We start from the raw sequence: 13535 nt of genomic DNA on the forward strand, positions 1-13535 counted from the left end.
GTCGAAGTATTTTTTAAAGAGACAGTACTTCGACTATCGAATGGTCGAATAGTCGAACGATTTTTACTTCGAATTGTTCAAATCAAAGTCGTAGTCGAAGGTCGTAGTAGCCAAAAAAATACTTCCAAATTCGAAGTTTTTTTTACTTTGAATCCTTCACTCGAGCTTAGTAAATGTGCTGTTACTGCAGATTGTGAATGTTGTTATTATGGTTCCCCTGCTGTGACTGTTCTTTTAGTTACATGAATGCTAAGCCATCTGCATCCTGTTAAGCAAAATCATTTTAGAACTTGGCTGCTGCTACACTGTCTTGAACACAAACCAAACATACCAGGCAAAGACGGTCTGCTACCATCCCTCCCGTGCTGATAAATTACACTATTCCCTGATGATCTAGGCTGATATTGTTCTACTTTTCTGACACCTTTATCTACTGGACCTAGCTTGTTCTGACCAAGCTCCTGAGAGCTGTCTTCACTGATATGGCCTGTTCATCCTGTTCACACTTATTCTTCTAGATGTCCTGACCTTAGCTTAGCTTGTCTGATCACGTTTCAGAATTGTCTGTCCTTACCTGGCCTATCTGACTTTCACAAAAACTTCAGCAAAGACTTGAAATTCAACCACTTACTCATTCTAGATGTGCCTTAGCATTACATTTGTATTAGAATTAGGTATGGCGACACTACTGCCTGCATTTACTACCGATGTGTACTGAGGATTAATTCTTTTATGTTTTCCCCCCTTCTTATTTATATTTATAAAGGGCATAAGTTACCAGGTCATGTACAAGAGGGATTCGTCTCATACATTGTATTTAGATGCAGTTTGTTATTGTTTGCCCAGCTAAAGTATTTATGCTGCTGTGTGATTATATTTCATTTACTTAATTGCATGTCTTCAAACAACATAAGATAATCAACATCCATGTGCTCTTTTAAAGGGTCAGTATCAGGAGCTAATATGTTATTTACATTTAAAAATGATGGGGTTTATTTACAGTAGCATGGTAAGATCTACACATGTTTCTGTGGGAATACAGGATCTATAATGCTTAAAAGATGTTCAGTACTTGTTTATGTACATTATGTAGAACTGCCAGCATCTGTAATGCAGACTACTGGATTCGTTCAGGATTTGGACAGCTCTACCTTGGTTTTTTTTTCAGGACAGGAGTGCCAGAGGGTACTAGGGCAAAAGACTGAATGAAAAATAAATGCATTACGTTTTTGCTTCCCTTGCACATGTGTTAGCTCAGTTCAGCATCTGGGGTCTGATTTGTAATCTGCTGCAACATGTACTGTGTCTGGAACTGGTGCACTGCATATGGGCCCTAAGGGGCATATTTTTATTCTAACACTTGCACCTGCACCACTGACAAATGAGCCCAAATGTCTGTATATCCAGCACATGCAAACAAAATATTCCAACTAGTGATGGGTGAATCTGACCCATTTCACTTCAAAGTAAATTTGTGAAATGGCAAAAAATTTGTGAATTTGCCAAAATGCATTTAAAGTCAATTGGCGACAAAAATTTTTTTGACGCGCAACATCTGGTATCTGTGGGGCTCATTAAGGTTTCTGAAGCAAAAATGTTTTTGCCTTGCAGAGTTGGAATTTTGAGTCTTAGTCCAGCTTAGGGCCTTTATCTGTCACTGTATTTTCCCTTTGCACTTGTCATATCTTGTCATATCCTAAATGGCAAATGTCTAAATATATTCCTCTTGCTATTTTCCCTAGATTTCATAACGCTTTTACTGGAACTGCTTTTAATTTCAGCTCTGCCCAATATACTATTGTTCATGACAGCCACTAGTGTACAAGTTGCTCCCCATCGCATGGCTGCCTTCCTACTGTTTTTGACTGTTCTTAGACCACAAAGCTCTATTACCCCCAATGTATTTCTGGTGCTCAGTTTTCTGGATGCTTAGCGAGACTTGAACCTTCCAAAGAGCTAAAATTAATTCAGTTCTCACATGACAGATACAAAATGTACCTAGCCCATAAATTTGGAGAATTGATAATGTCATCTCAGTATTTTTGATGGAAGGTTCATACCTTCTCCGTTTTCAGTGCCCAGTTTTTAAACACCTTTTCTATATAAAAAAGATCAGCATTTTATAGACTTAAATAAAAAAAAGACACAGCTACTGGATTTCAAGTTTTTACAGCATTGATAACATGATGGGATGGCCAGAGTCCAGTTTAGACTGAACCAATTACAATGAGAAATTGCCACTTGAACTAGTGTACTATTTGTTTTCAGTGGGAGTTTCTGCATTATTAGTAGATTATCAGTAGTGGCCTACACTATGGGGGTTATTTATAAAAGTCTGAATTTATCTCAATATTTTCTGAAAAAAACTCAGACCAAATCCGCACGGGTTTTTTGGGCTTATTTAGAAATACACTTTCCCGAAAATAATGTTTGCGGGTAAAAAAAACAGATTTTTCACCTGAAAACTCAGAAAACCTCGGCTCGGGTATTGCCAAAAACCCAGCGCACATCAAAAAATCATTGGGACTTCTCCCATTGACTTATATGCAACCTCGACAGGTCTGAGATGCCGGATTTTCTGATTCTGATTTTTCCATCCTCGGGTTTAATAAATTCCGAAAAATTCGTGATTTTCTGATTCTGACTTTCCATCCTCGGGTTTAATAAATTTCAAAAAATTTGCGATTTTATATAAAAAAAAATTGAATTAAAAAAAATGAATTTTTCATGACTTTTGCATTTGGAGTTTAGTAAATAACCCCCATTGACAGGGAGGAATCATAACAACATGGTTGTATCTTTAACCCTTTGTATCCAATATAAATGACACAGGTTTCTCAAAGGTAACACAATCACATGCATGACAAAAAACTATTGCTGCGAAATGTTCATGTAATATATATGTATAGATGCAAAACTAAAGCATGCAATCATTTAACCCTCATTTATATGTTCACTAGGATTCAGTAGCTTTGAGTCAAACATATATACAATACATTGTCTTTTAAAAGAAACCAAAAGTAAATCAGAGAGATTCCATGGCAGACTGTGGCAGCTGGTTGACATGGACATTATCTGAGAAGAACACTCACCTTTATGACATCTTCATCTGCTGACTTGCACTCGGTGAAGTCAGATACATCAATCACAGAACCATCCTGCTGCACAGCCACCACCTTCACAGGGATCGACACTGCCCTTCCTGTCAGAATGGCTGTATTTAAAAGTTCTGTGTCCTGCGTATATATAAATAAAGCATCAGGTCAACTTCTCAGTCTCACTGAAAACAAGAATATATATTTCTGAAATATATATTTCTAGCAAGCATTATTGTCATACAATCTATAGAAGTTGTCTTATGTTAAACTTTAGAGGATAAGATCATGTCCATTAATCACACAGCTCCACTGGTTTAGTACCTACACCAATGTACAGGGAATGTCAGTAAAATTGTATATAAACTTGTGCAGTTTTACTAAAATATGATGTTTTTTACATGAGATTATTAGGCCCTGGCTCTTCACATCTTTTACCCATGACCTTGCTGGCATGTAACATCATTTTATGGTGCTTTTCTTGGGTCGATCTGCCTTTCTGAGTTTTTTAGAATATTCTTTTGATGTGCTAACTTTATAAGTGTGCCCCTTGTCAATGTTTGTAAATGAGTACCACTTCATAATAACATAGCTAAAATTATTAGATTCAAAATGAAAGATATTCAACTTATTACCAAAGTTTTTGGTACTTGAGACAGCAGCAGTTTATGACATTCCCCAAAGTCACAAGCATTTTATATAACTACTGGTCCAGTGAACCCTAAGTTTGCTCTCATTTCCATGCCAGCTTCTAAGAAAATTTAACACATAATACTCATTTTATAAAATGTATCACATAATAATCATTTATCAAGATTATAAATCAATCCCTTAATGTTTGTGCTATACAGTTTTTCTGTTCCCTCTAACAATTTCATAATGGGGTTTATTGTACAAGACTTCGAACAAAAATCATGCAAAAAAAAAAAAACACACAAGAGAGAAGGAGTTCATTTATGCTAGATCCAATGAGTTTTTGGTATTGTGTTTAACTGCTGGTGTCCAACACCTATTATGATCACTTATAAATCCTCCATATTTGTGTGTTAGCATGAGAATTCCCAACCAATCACACCAGGCAGTGAAAAAGCAGCATAGTGGAGTTCAGCCAATAAGGGCGTTAACCAAACATTATAGAGACTGAACTGATGTTACTCATCATTGGCTGCAAACTAGAAACTCAACTTGTTAAAATTCAAACTAGTGAATGTTCTTCCCATCAGAGTAAGTAAAGCTGTTCTTGGAGAACCCACTCTCAACCCCACACAAAGAAAAGCTCAACAAGATACCACACATATGCCCCTGGCAGTGCTTCTAAAGACACAATTTATTAATGATCAATGATGAAAAATTAAGCTTGCTATTTTAGGTTCCCAGGTAAAGCTTTTTTTTTAGACTCAAAGCTACCCAAAATATTCTACAAGTTGATAACACCACAAGAATGACTCAAACACAGTTGTCTGTTGAAGATGACGACTTCTTTGGAGACACAGATCTTCTCTGCTAAAGGGCTGTAGTTACCCTGGGCTGGTACAGGAGCACACAACATAATGTACAAAACTTCTAACCTACTTCTTTAGTTAAGCTTTAGTTCTCCTTTAAAGATAATGTATATAAATACACAATACACAACATACATTAGTGTATTCCTGCCATTATAGCTCCCATATTGGAGTTAATGGGAAACCCCCCAGAGGATATAAATAATTTCAACAAGAGAAAAAGTCTCTAGAGATGGGAGGACCCCTCAATATGAAATGAGGCTAAACCAAGACAGGAATGCAAGGTAAAAAAGAAATCTTTATTCACCAATTCAAACATTCAGTTCAGATGAAAACCTCTTAGTAATTACCCGGTACCCAAAATACTGAGATTGAAAAATATCAAGTAAAATATAAACCAGGGCTACACAAAGAGGGTGATTTTGAAGCAACGTTTGTCCACTTTCCTCTTCTTCCCATATTACAAGTATACAAATGAAGAAGCAAATAGTACTTGATTGAATATATATTGCCTTTTATCAAGATAGTTAGCAAAGTTATACAATGTAGTTGGTTCCCTTTAGGGCCCGAATCTGCAAACACAAGCAATAACTGATTGCCGCACTCAACTGTGTAATGTTTCACAAGCCACAAAAGATTCCCATGTCTCGCTGACCATCAGATAATATGTTATCTGCTTCACTGATGAATTTAACTGGCATGCTAATGACTCCATTAGCAGAGGCTTCATTTAAACCTTTGTGCCGCTGCAGTTTGATTAATTGGTTTAAATGAGCTGAACTCTCTGCCCCATCCAGTAAGGGTAACAGTGAAATAAGGCCTCTTAATGATATTCTATGCAAGTACTGAATTTGTTTTTGCTTCTTATGACATATTATGTTCTTGTGGTTTATTATTGAAGATAACCATGTATGAATTATTTGCAAAACAGTTAAATGCAAGATAATACAGTATAATTAGAAAGCCTGATGAGCTGTTTTTGTTTGTTTCTGTACCACTGTCAAGAGCTAAAAATGCCTTCATGCCCTGAGTTTTTTTATTGGTTTATGAATATTCTGGCCCTCACTTGTGTAAAGCGGTATCTCCCAAAATTATTTGTTTTTCTGTGGTGGCAGGAAGGAATGGCAATTTACTGCATCTAATGCATTGTTGGCAAAAAGGACAAATGCAAAATCAAGCTATTGCCAGATCAAAGGGCCAATTTTAAGGGGCAAATTTACTTAAGGTCAAATATCGAGGGTTAATTAACCCTGGATATTCGACTGTCCAAGTTAAATCCTTCGACTTCGAATATCGAAGTCGAAGGATTTAGCGCTATTCGAACAATCGAACGAAAAATAGTTTGATCAAACGATTAAATCCTTCGAATCGTTCCATCGAACGATTTTTGTTCGACCAAAAAAAGCTAGCAAAGCCTATGGGGACCTTCCCCGTAGGCTAACATTGACTTCGGTAGCTTTTAGGTGGCGAACTAGGGGGTTGAAGTTTTTTCTTAAAGAGACAGTACTTTGACTATCGAATGGTCGAATAGTCTAACGATTTTTAGTTCAAATCGTTCGATTCGAAGTCGAAGGTCGAAGCAGCCCATTTGATGGTCGAAGTAGCCACAAAAAAACATTCGAAATTCGAATTTTTTTTCCTCTATTCCTTCACTCGAGCTAAGTAAATGGGCCCCTAATAGGTAGAGTACAATAAGCCACCAATTCTCTTATGTTCTGAAAAAACACGACTGCACCCTGCCATCCCTTTAGTTGTGAGATATAAGCACCATTGTCAAGCCCTTTCTCCACTAGCATGGATCCGAGCATTTAATGAACAGACAGCAGAGGGTGGAAAGCAGTTGCAGTTCTTTACTACCTAGACTGACCAATGTTATCTATGCCTTTGGCTGATTCCACAGAAATTTCAGGATTTCAGATATCTCTAACATAGAAAGGTTGTGGGTGCGCTCCAAGGCTACATAAAAAATGTTTTTGAATACAATGAAAGTGCTACTGATTTGGCCATTGCTCAAAGCACATTCCCTGGTCCCCTGTCTCATACGCAATTCAGTATATATGCAAATGTATTTATTTACAAAAACAGGTTTGTAGTTACAAAGTTATGTTCAAAAAAATTGATAAGCCACCCCCACACCAGCCCCCTTCAACAAATGGTGGTCTTATGCCTTCAAAAATGGGCATTGGTTTGGGCAGTCTCTCTCTCTTAAAAGCCGCAAAAGCTAGTGGCAGGGGAGGATCTAGCCCTCTGATTGAAACCAATGCCAAGATCAGGAGACAAGGAATGCTACTATGCAGGGAGGCACAAGCCTTTTTATACTATGACCAGGGGTAAATAGTTAGGGACCCCTGTATGGGGTTTACCTTGACGTGGTATGGTGGTTTACCAATTTTATGATCATAAATTCCCCCACAACCCCCCTTGTATTTTTTAGATATCTCTGCCATAATTACAATTAGGCATTTGCAAACATTAACGTGATAACTATCTGTCTAAATTGAGTGACACGGTGGGAAATAGAGGGTCACAGCTGGCCTGGCGGTAAAAATGATGGTTGATCTCAATGTTATTAATAGGGATAAATATAAAGATAAATAAATAATTTTTTTTTTTTCTGGAAAAGATGGCAACACTAGTCAGATCCCATAGGTGGATATGTCAGGCAAGGAGCTCATGGTAATGATGTCTGTATCTTTTTTCCACATCTGAGAGAAAGCAAAAAGTTCGCATTACAAGGGTTTGATACCCTTGTAACCCTTGATACCCTAGCTATATGGTTTAAAAAGTATTATGTTCTTTTTTGTCATTTATGTACTTCATGTGCATCTCACATGGTCATACTGTAGTCTCATACCTTTTTGGAAGTTTGTCTCATTGTTTGTACCGTATCTGGTTTGACATGCCATTTCTGGATAGCAGTCCTTTTTTATACATTGCTAACTTATCTAATGCCTCCAAAATGCTCTTTGGAACTTATATTAAGCATTTGCAAAACCAGACACACCCTTCGATTTCTCGGGACAAATTACTTAACAGCAGGCCAGTTTGGGAAGACATCATTCAATTGCATATAATAGCGAGTTGACTTGTAAAGTCATTTACTGTTTTGGATCATGTAGACAGGACTGTGCACATGAGCAAATACAAAGAATAGTGTAAACACTCCCTTTATCCAACATTTGCCAAGCTGTGAGGCAACACATTACAAGTAATCAAGCAAGAGTTATTGCTGCACCTCCCTCACATATTGAACTGTTCATGCAAAACATTTACAGCCATTTGAAATTTGTAGACCTGTCATGCTTTGACCAAACGAGGATGTGATGGGTTTCTAATGCATAATGGCCACTGAAGGTCAGCGGAAACCTTTTAAGTGAGAATACAGCTGGCAGGGAAAGTAACATGTGATAGAGCTTGGGAGGAGAAATGTAAAGGAAATATGAAACTTTTAGAAAGAATCTGGGAACCTTGATAACATGGATTCGTTTCTACTACAGTTAAATAAACCAATAATGTATGTGACCTTGTATGCCTTATATTAAATTAATGCTTCCTTTGCTTGCATTAGTCAATGAGTCATCATAACATGACATCATAAATAACTGCTAAGTGTGCAACATGTGCATAAACCAATAAATACAGTATTTTTAAAACGTATTTTCAGAGTAAAGTTAAGAGTCCATCCTTGAAAAACTTGGACCCATTAGTGAAGTTCATAGAGTACTTCATTCAAATAGCCATTTTTTTGCTCTTCCAAGAAATCTTTACAAGACTCAGCATGTAATGTTTGCAGCAGGCAAACATTCTAAAAACAAACCAAACCATCTCTAGCTCTGTGTATTAAAGTATAAAGTGTATCTGGTAATCAGCTCTGTATTATTTTGGAGGGAGGTTCTGTAACTACGTACATGGCTGTCAGGGTGTCATTGCAGTGCCCAAAAGTCTCTGATTGTTCCTACAGTTAAGTCCCTGGTGATTTCTAGGATGTCAATGAGGGATTTGAATGGTGTGTATGATGTGGCCACTATGTTTTTTAGAACATTCTCATTAAATATTCTGGTATGGGGGGGCGTGGCTACCAGCTAGATGTGAACAGTCGCACTTGCATTGAGCTCTGGAGACTGAACTCCTACAACATCCTGATTTCACAGAGTGGACAGTATCATAGCTGGTAAAGTGGAGTGTAACTGGGAGCAGTTACCACCAAGACAGCTGTTGGGGCAAAATCGGGCACAAAAGCGTGCCTCAGAGGCCGCTGCCAAGCTGGGAAAATATGCCCAGGAAGGAAAGGCAACCCAAGATGGTGCCTCATCCTCAGGGCCCAGCTCTCCGCGTGCTGATGACCCAACATTGCACCCTGACGTACCGGAGCCTACCCTTGCTGACCTGCTGATGGAGATTCGGTCCACCAGGGATACCTGTGCAGCACTCATTACCTCAAAAACAGAGGAAATAAAGGTAGACCTGTCGATAATCAAGCATGATATGCAAAAAATTAGGGAGAGGGCGACGGCCGCTGAACATAGAATAAGCTAGCTGGAGGACACCTGCCTTCCCTTACCTGATAGAATGCAGCAACTGCAGCATGCGATGCAACAAGCCCAACAAAAGGCCGATGACATGGAGAATAGGCTCCGCCGAAACAATTTAAGATTCGTAGGTTTCCCTGAGAATTCGGAAGGGGATAATCCGGAGCAGTTCCTGGAGGCCTGGTTGAAGTAGTAGTTCGTCGAGCAGTCCCTCTCTGCTACCTTTGCCATTGAAAAGGCCTATAGAGTCCCCACGAGGCGTGGACCGCCAGGGACTCTTTCAAGGCCATTGATTGCCAAACTCTTAAACGCACTGGACCGGGACAAGATTTTGGGGGCTCGCGTGGCAGAAAGGTGACATCTACTACCAAGCCAGAAGAGTCTCCATTTACGCGGACTTCTCCGCAGAGGTACAGAAACATCGGGGCCAATTCCTGGATTTCAAGAAGCGCATGAGAGCGCTAGGCATACAATACGCCATGCTTTACCCGGCGAGGATGCGGGTGATTGCCGACGGCGCTACAAACTTTTTTGTTTCCCCTGCAGAGTTGTCAGCTTGGCTAGAAGGCAGACAGCAGCGGGACGGCAATGCACAGCCAGCTCATCAATAAGATGCAGGGACTGCTCCCTAACCTCCATAGCAACCGGTTTTTCTTTACCTGCCTTATTTACCTACGGGTCTTTCTACACCGCTCCCTGTAAGTACTGTTGATACATGCTGCAATTGTTGATTTGCTGGGGAGAGGTGGCTTTTAGCCTCCACTGACACTTTGTTTTTGGGAACAGGCATTGACGTTGACTATACCCCAACTAAATGGCCCAGTTTATAGGTGGGCTATACCCTGGTTCAATAATCCACTCAGGACCTCGAAAAGGGCTATGGAAGGATAGTGACTCGCGGTGCTCTGCAAGTTGTGGTTTGATTTACAGCTCCTCCGGAGTTACTGCACTGGCCACCCCAGAGTAACAATCTTTTGTGTTATGGGTACAGCTCTACCTAATAGTTGTGGAATAGGTAGAAGGGGAGGGCAGGGTCAAGGGAAGTTTAAACTGTTTGTTTTTAAGCTTGTTATGCAATATGTTAGGTTCAGGATAAATACAACAGGTAGTATTATTGGCTATTGGTATAGTGCGGTCACCATTGAAACACAGGCCTCCATGATGTTAAAAATAATGAGTTGGAATGTAAGGGGCTTTAACCACCCTATCAAGCGTAGGCTGGTTATGGACCTGGTTAAACGCAAGAATATTGACATTGCTCTATTTCAGGAAACTCACTTAACCGGGAGCAAAATTTTAGCTCTAAGAAAACCATGGGTAGGCTGGCATTACCATGCAATGTACAGTACATATTCTTCTGGTGTAGCAATAGTGGTGTCCAAGCAGATCCCCTTTCAGCTACTGACCCTGCAGTCTGACCCGAGGGGTAGATTCCTTTTCTTGCGTGCCATGATCCATCACCATGAATATATTATAGGAAATATATATATATATACCACCGCCTTATGAACCTGAATGCGTGTTACAATTAATAAAATTTATTGCACAGTACCCTCATGCAAGGGTCATAGCTGCAGGTGACTTTAACACTCTGCTAGACATAACACTAGACAGGCTGCAGATCAGACCCTATGGAGGTGCAGACACTTGCTCTAACTTGGCAGACCTAACAACAGGGGTGGGATTGACAGAGATCTGGAGACACCTACATCCTTAAATTCGCCAATATTCATGTTTATTCATATTTATTCGCCAATATTCATGCTTACTTGAGAGGTTACATGAACAAAGAAATTCTCATGCATAAAACCCAATCAAGGCAGGCGATAACTGCCCTTGAACTGGAGGTATCACAAGCCAAATACTTGGTTACCCACACCCCTTCTCCCCAGCATTGCTCTCACTTGAAGCATTTACAGGAGAAATATGCCCACCTTGTCTGGGAAAGGTCACAATATAAACAAATGTTTGCAAAGGCTAGGATTTTGGAACAAGGGGAGAAAGCGGGGAGAATGCTAGCGCTACTCACAAGAGAATTGGTGCCCCCCCTACAATCACAAAACTTAAAACAGGGGAAACGGGCTTTACTACCTATCCCATGGAAATTCAACAAACCATGGTCGGGTTTTATACAGATCTATATCGCTCTGGACTTGACCCGGAGGGGGTAGAAGTAGATGCATTTTTGAATAAGTTAACAATACCAAAGTTGAGTGCAGAGTTTAGAGACCATCTTGACCAGCCTATATCAACCGATGAAATACTAGAGGCAATTGGGTCCTTCCCACTGGGGAAAGCCCCGGGAGCAGATGACATCCCTACTGAGCTGTATAAAACACATGCGGCACTATTAGCCCCTCACCTGTTGAAAACCTATGATTACGCCCTTGACCAAATGCTACTCCCTGCATCTATGTATGAAGCCACCATTATCTTGTTACCAAAGCAGGGTAAAGACCCTACCTGCCCTGAGGCGTATTGCCCCATATCCTTGCTGAAAGCAGACCTAAAAATTCTGGCGAAAGTACTAACGAGGAGGCTAGGGCAGGTGGTCACTAAACTGGTCACTGAGGACCAAACGGGGTTCATCCCAGGTAAAACCACAGCAAATAATATTCGACGGCTCATGCTCAATCTTACAATTAATCACGCAAATATGGGACAAAGGGCAATAACGGCATTAGATGTGGCAAAAGCCTTCGATACAGTGGAGTGGGTTTATCTATGGAAGGTTCTAAAAAGCCTTTGGTATAGGTCCCCATTTTATTGAGTTGGTCCAATTGCTGTACAGAACCCCAATAGCTTCGCTGAGACTTAACACCTCTCTAGAGGTATGAGACAGGGGTTCCCCCTATCCCCTCTCCTATTTGCCCTGGCCATTGAACCCTTGGCACTTGCGGTCCGCCAAAATCCCCAAATTAAAGGCTTACAACTGCAGTATAGAGAGGAGAAAATACAAATGTATGCGGACGACACACTGGTGTATCTGGTTGATACACAAGACTCACTAACTGCACTCCTAGACCTGACCAAGGAGTTTGGGGATATATATCGGGGCTGAAAATGAACCAATCTAAATCTACTCTGTTTCTTATAGATCCAAGTGCAGGGTTGCTATTTCCAACAAAATTCCGCTACAAAGAACCTCCCAGTTCACTTACCTAGAGGTTAAAGTTGCTCTGCCAACAACCACTTATTATACTCTCAATATTTCCCCCCTGCTTGGAATAAATTCCAAACCTGGGAGCGGCTACCACTGGGTCCTACAGGTCGCATCCAGATTATTAAGATGATCATAGTCCCGAAACTCCTGTATCTACTTTGGCATGCACCCACTAGTATACAGGGCTCTTTTTTCACAGAACTAGCTTCTTTATTTAGACATTTTGTATGGGGACCATCTAGGAATAGATTAGCCTTGGCAACATTATACAGGCAAAAGGAGTTGGGGGGTATGGCGCTACCTGATATGCAGCTGTATTATTTGGCAGCACAGCTTTCCCAGTTATGGACTCTGATGCACTCCACGGCTGAGGAGGCACTATATCAGTTGTGGCAGTCAATACTGCAAACAGAACTCCCCCCAATACATTCCATCATAACTGTAGCCCTGAAAAACTATAGGCCTGCTCACAATCCACTGCTGATACACCAAAAAGGTATCCTTAACAGGGTATACCACCTCACGGACCGGGTAGGACTGGATCCCCTAACACCCCTGTGGAATAATAGCAAACTAACCCCTTTGGATAAGTTGAGAGTCCCCAAAGCATGGCTAGACGCTGGGATATATACCCTGGACCAAATTTGGGATGACTATGAAGGGGTCTCATTTTCCACCATTAAGGAAAGATATGCCATCCCCTCCTCTTAATGGCTTACTTATCACAAAATCATTGGGGCTGTACGAAAGGCTCTTAAGCCTAATAATTACCGTCTGCCTTGCACACCTGTGTCAGAAGTGTTTAAGCAGAAACAATCCGGGCGCAAAATATCTCTCTTTTACAAGGCTCTGCAGCTCAGTTTATATCAAAAAACTTCTCTAAGGGCCAGAGACAAGTGGGAAAATGATGTGGCCCCACTGACTGATGACCAATGGAAACAAGTTCTCCAATCCTTTCTGGCAATTTCCCCCATATACAAGTTTAGAATTCAACAATTATACTTTGTACATAGGGCCTATTATACCAGAACCCTCCTTCACAAGCTTAATCCAACGCTCCCGAATACCTGTTTGAGGTATGAGAGGGAAGATGATACGCTAATGCACACATTTTGGTCCTGCAGCAAATTGCACAATTACTGGGTGGCCATTCAGGCTCGTATAACGAAACTACTGGGGTTTGAACTCCCGCTAGATCCTAAATCGTACCTATTGTGTCTGGACCCCCCTACCCCACTGACGACCC

The 13535-nt window shown here is 40.5% G+C and overlaps 1 protein-coding gene across 1 annotated transcript in view; it reads right to left on the reverse strand.

Moving 5' to 3' along the window:
* Positions 1–13535, reverse strand: part of LOC108707151 (transmembrane protein 132B) — a 313445-nt gene that overhangs the window by 60931 nt on the left and 238979 nt on the right. The window contains exon 5 of the mRNA XM_018244182.2: positions 3093–3236. Coding sequence (XP_018099671.1) covers positions 3093–3236 — 144 coding nt within the window. The remainder of the gene's footprint in view (positions 1–3092; positions 3237–13535) is intronic.

This window comes from Xenopus laevis, chromosome 1S (assembly GCF_017654675.1).
Source record: "Xenopus laevis strain J_2021 chromosome 1S, Xenopus_laevis_v10.1, whole genome shotgun sequence".
Classification (NCBI taxonomy): domain Eukaryota; kingdom Metazoa; phylum Chordata; class Amphibia; order Anura; family Pipidae; genus Xenopus; species Xenopus laevis.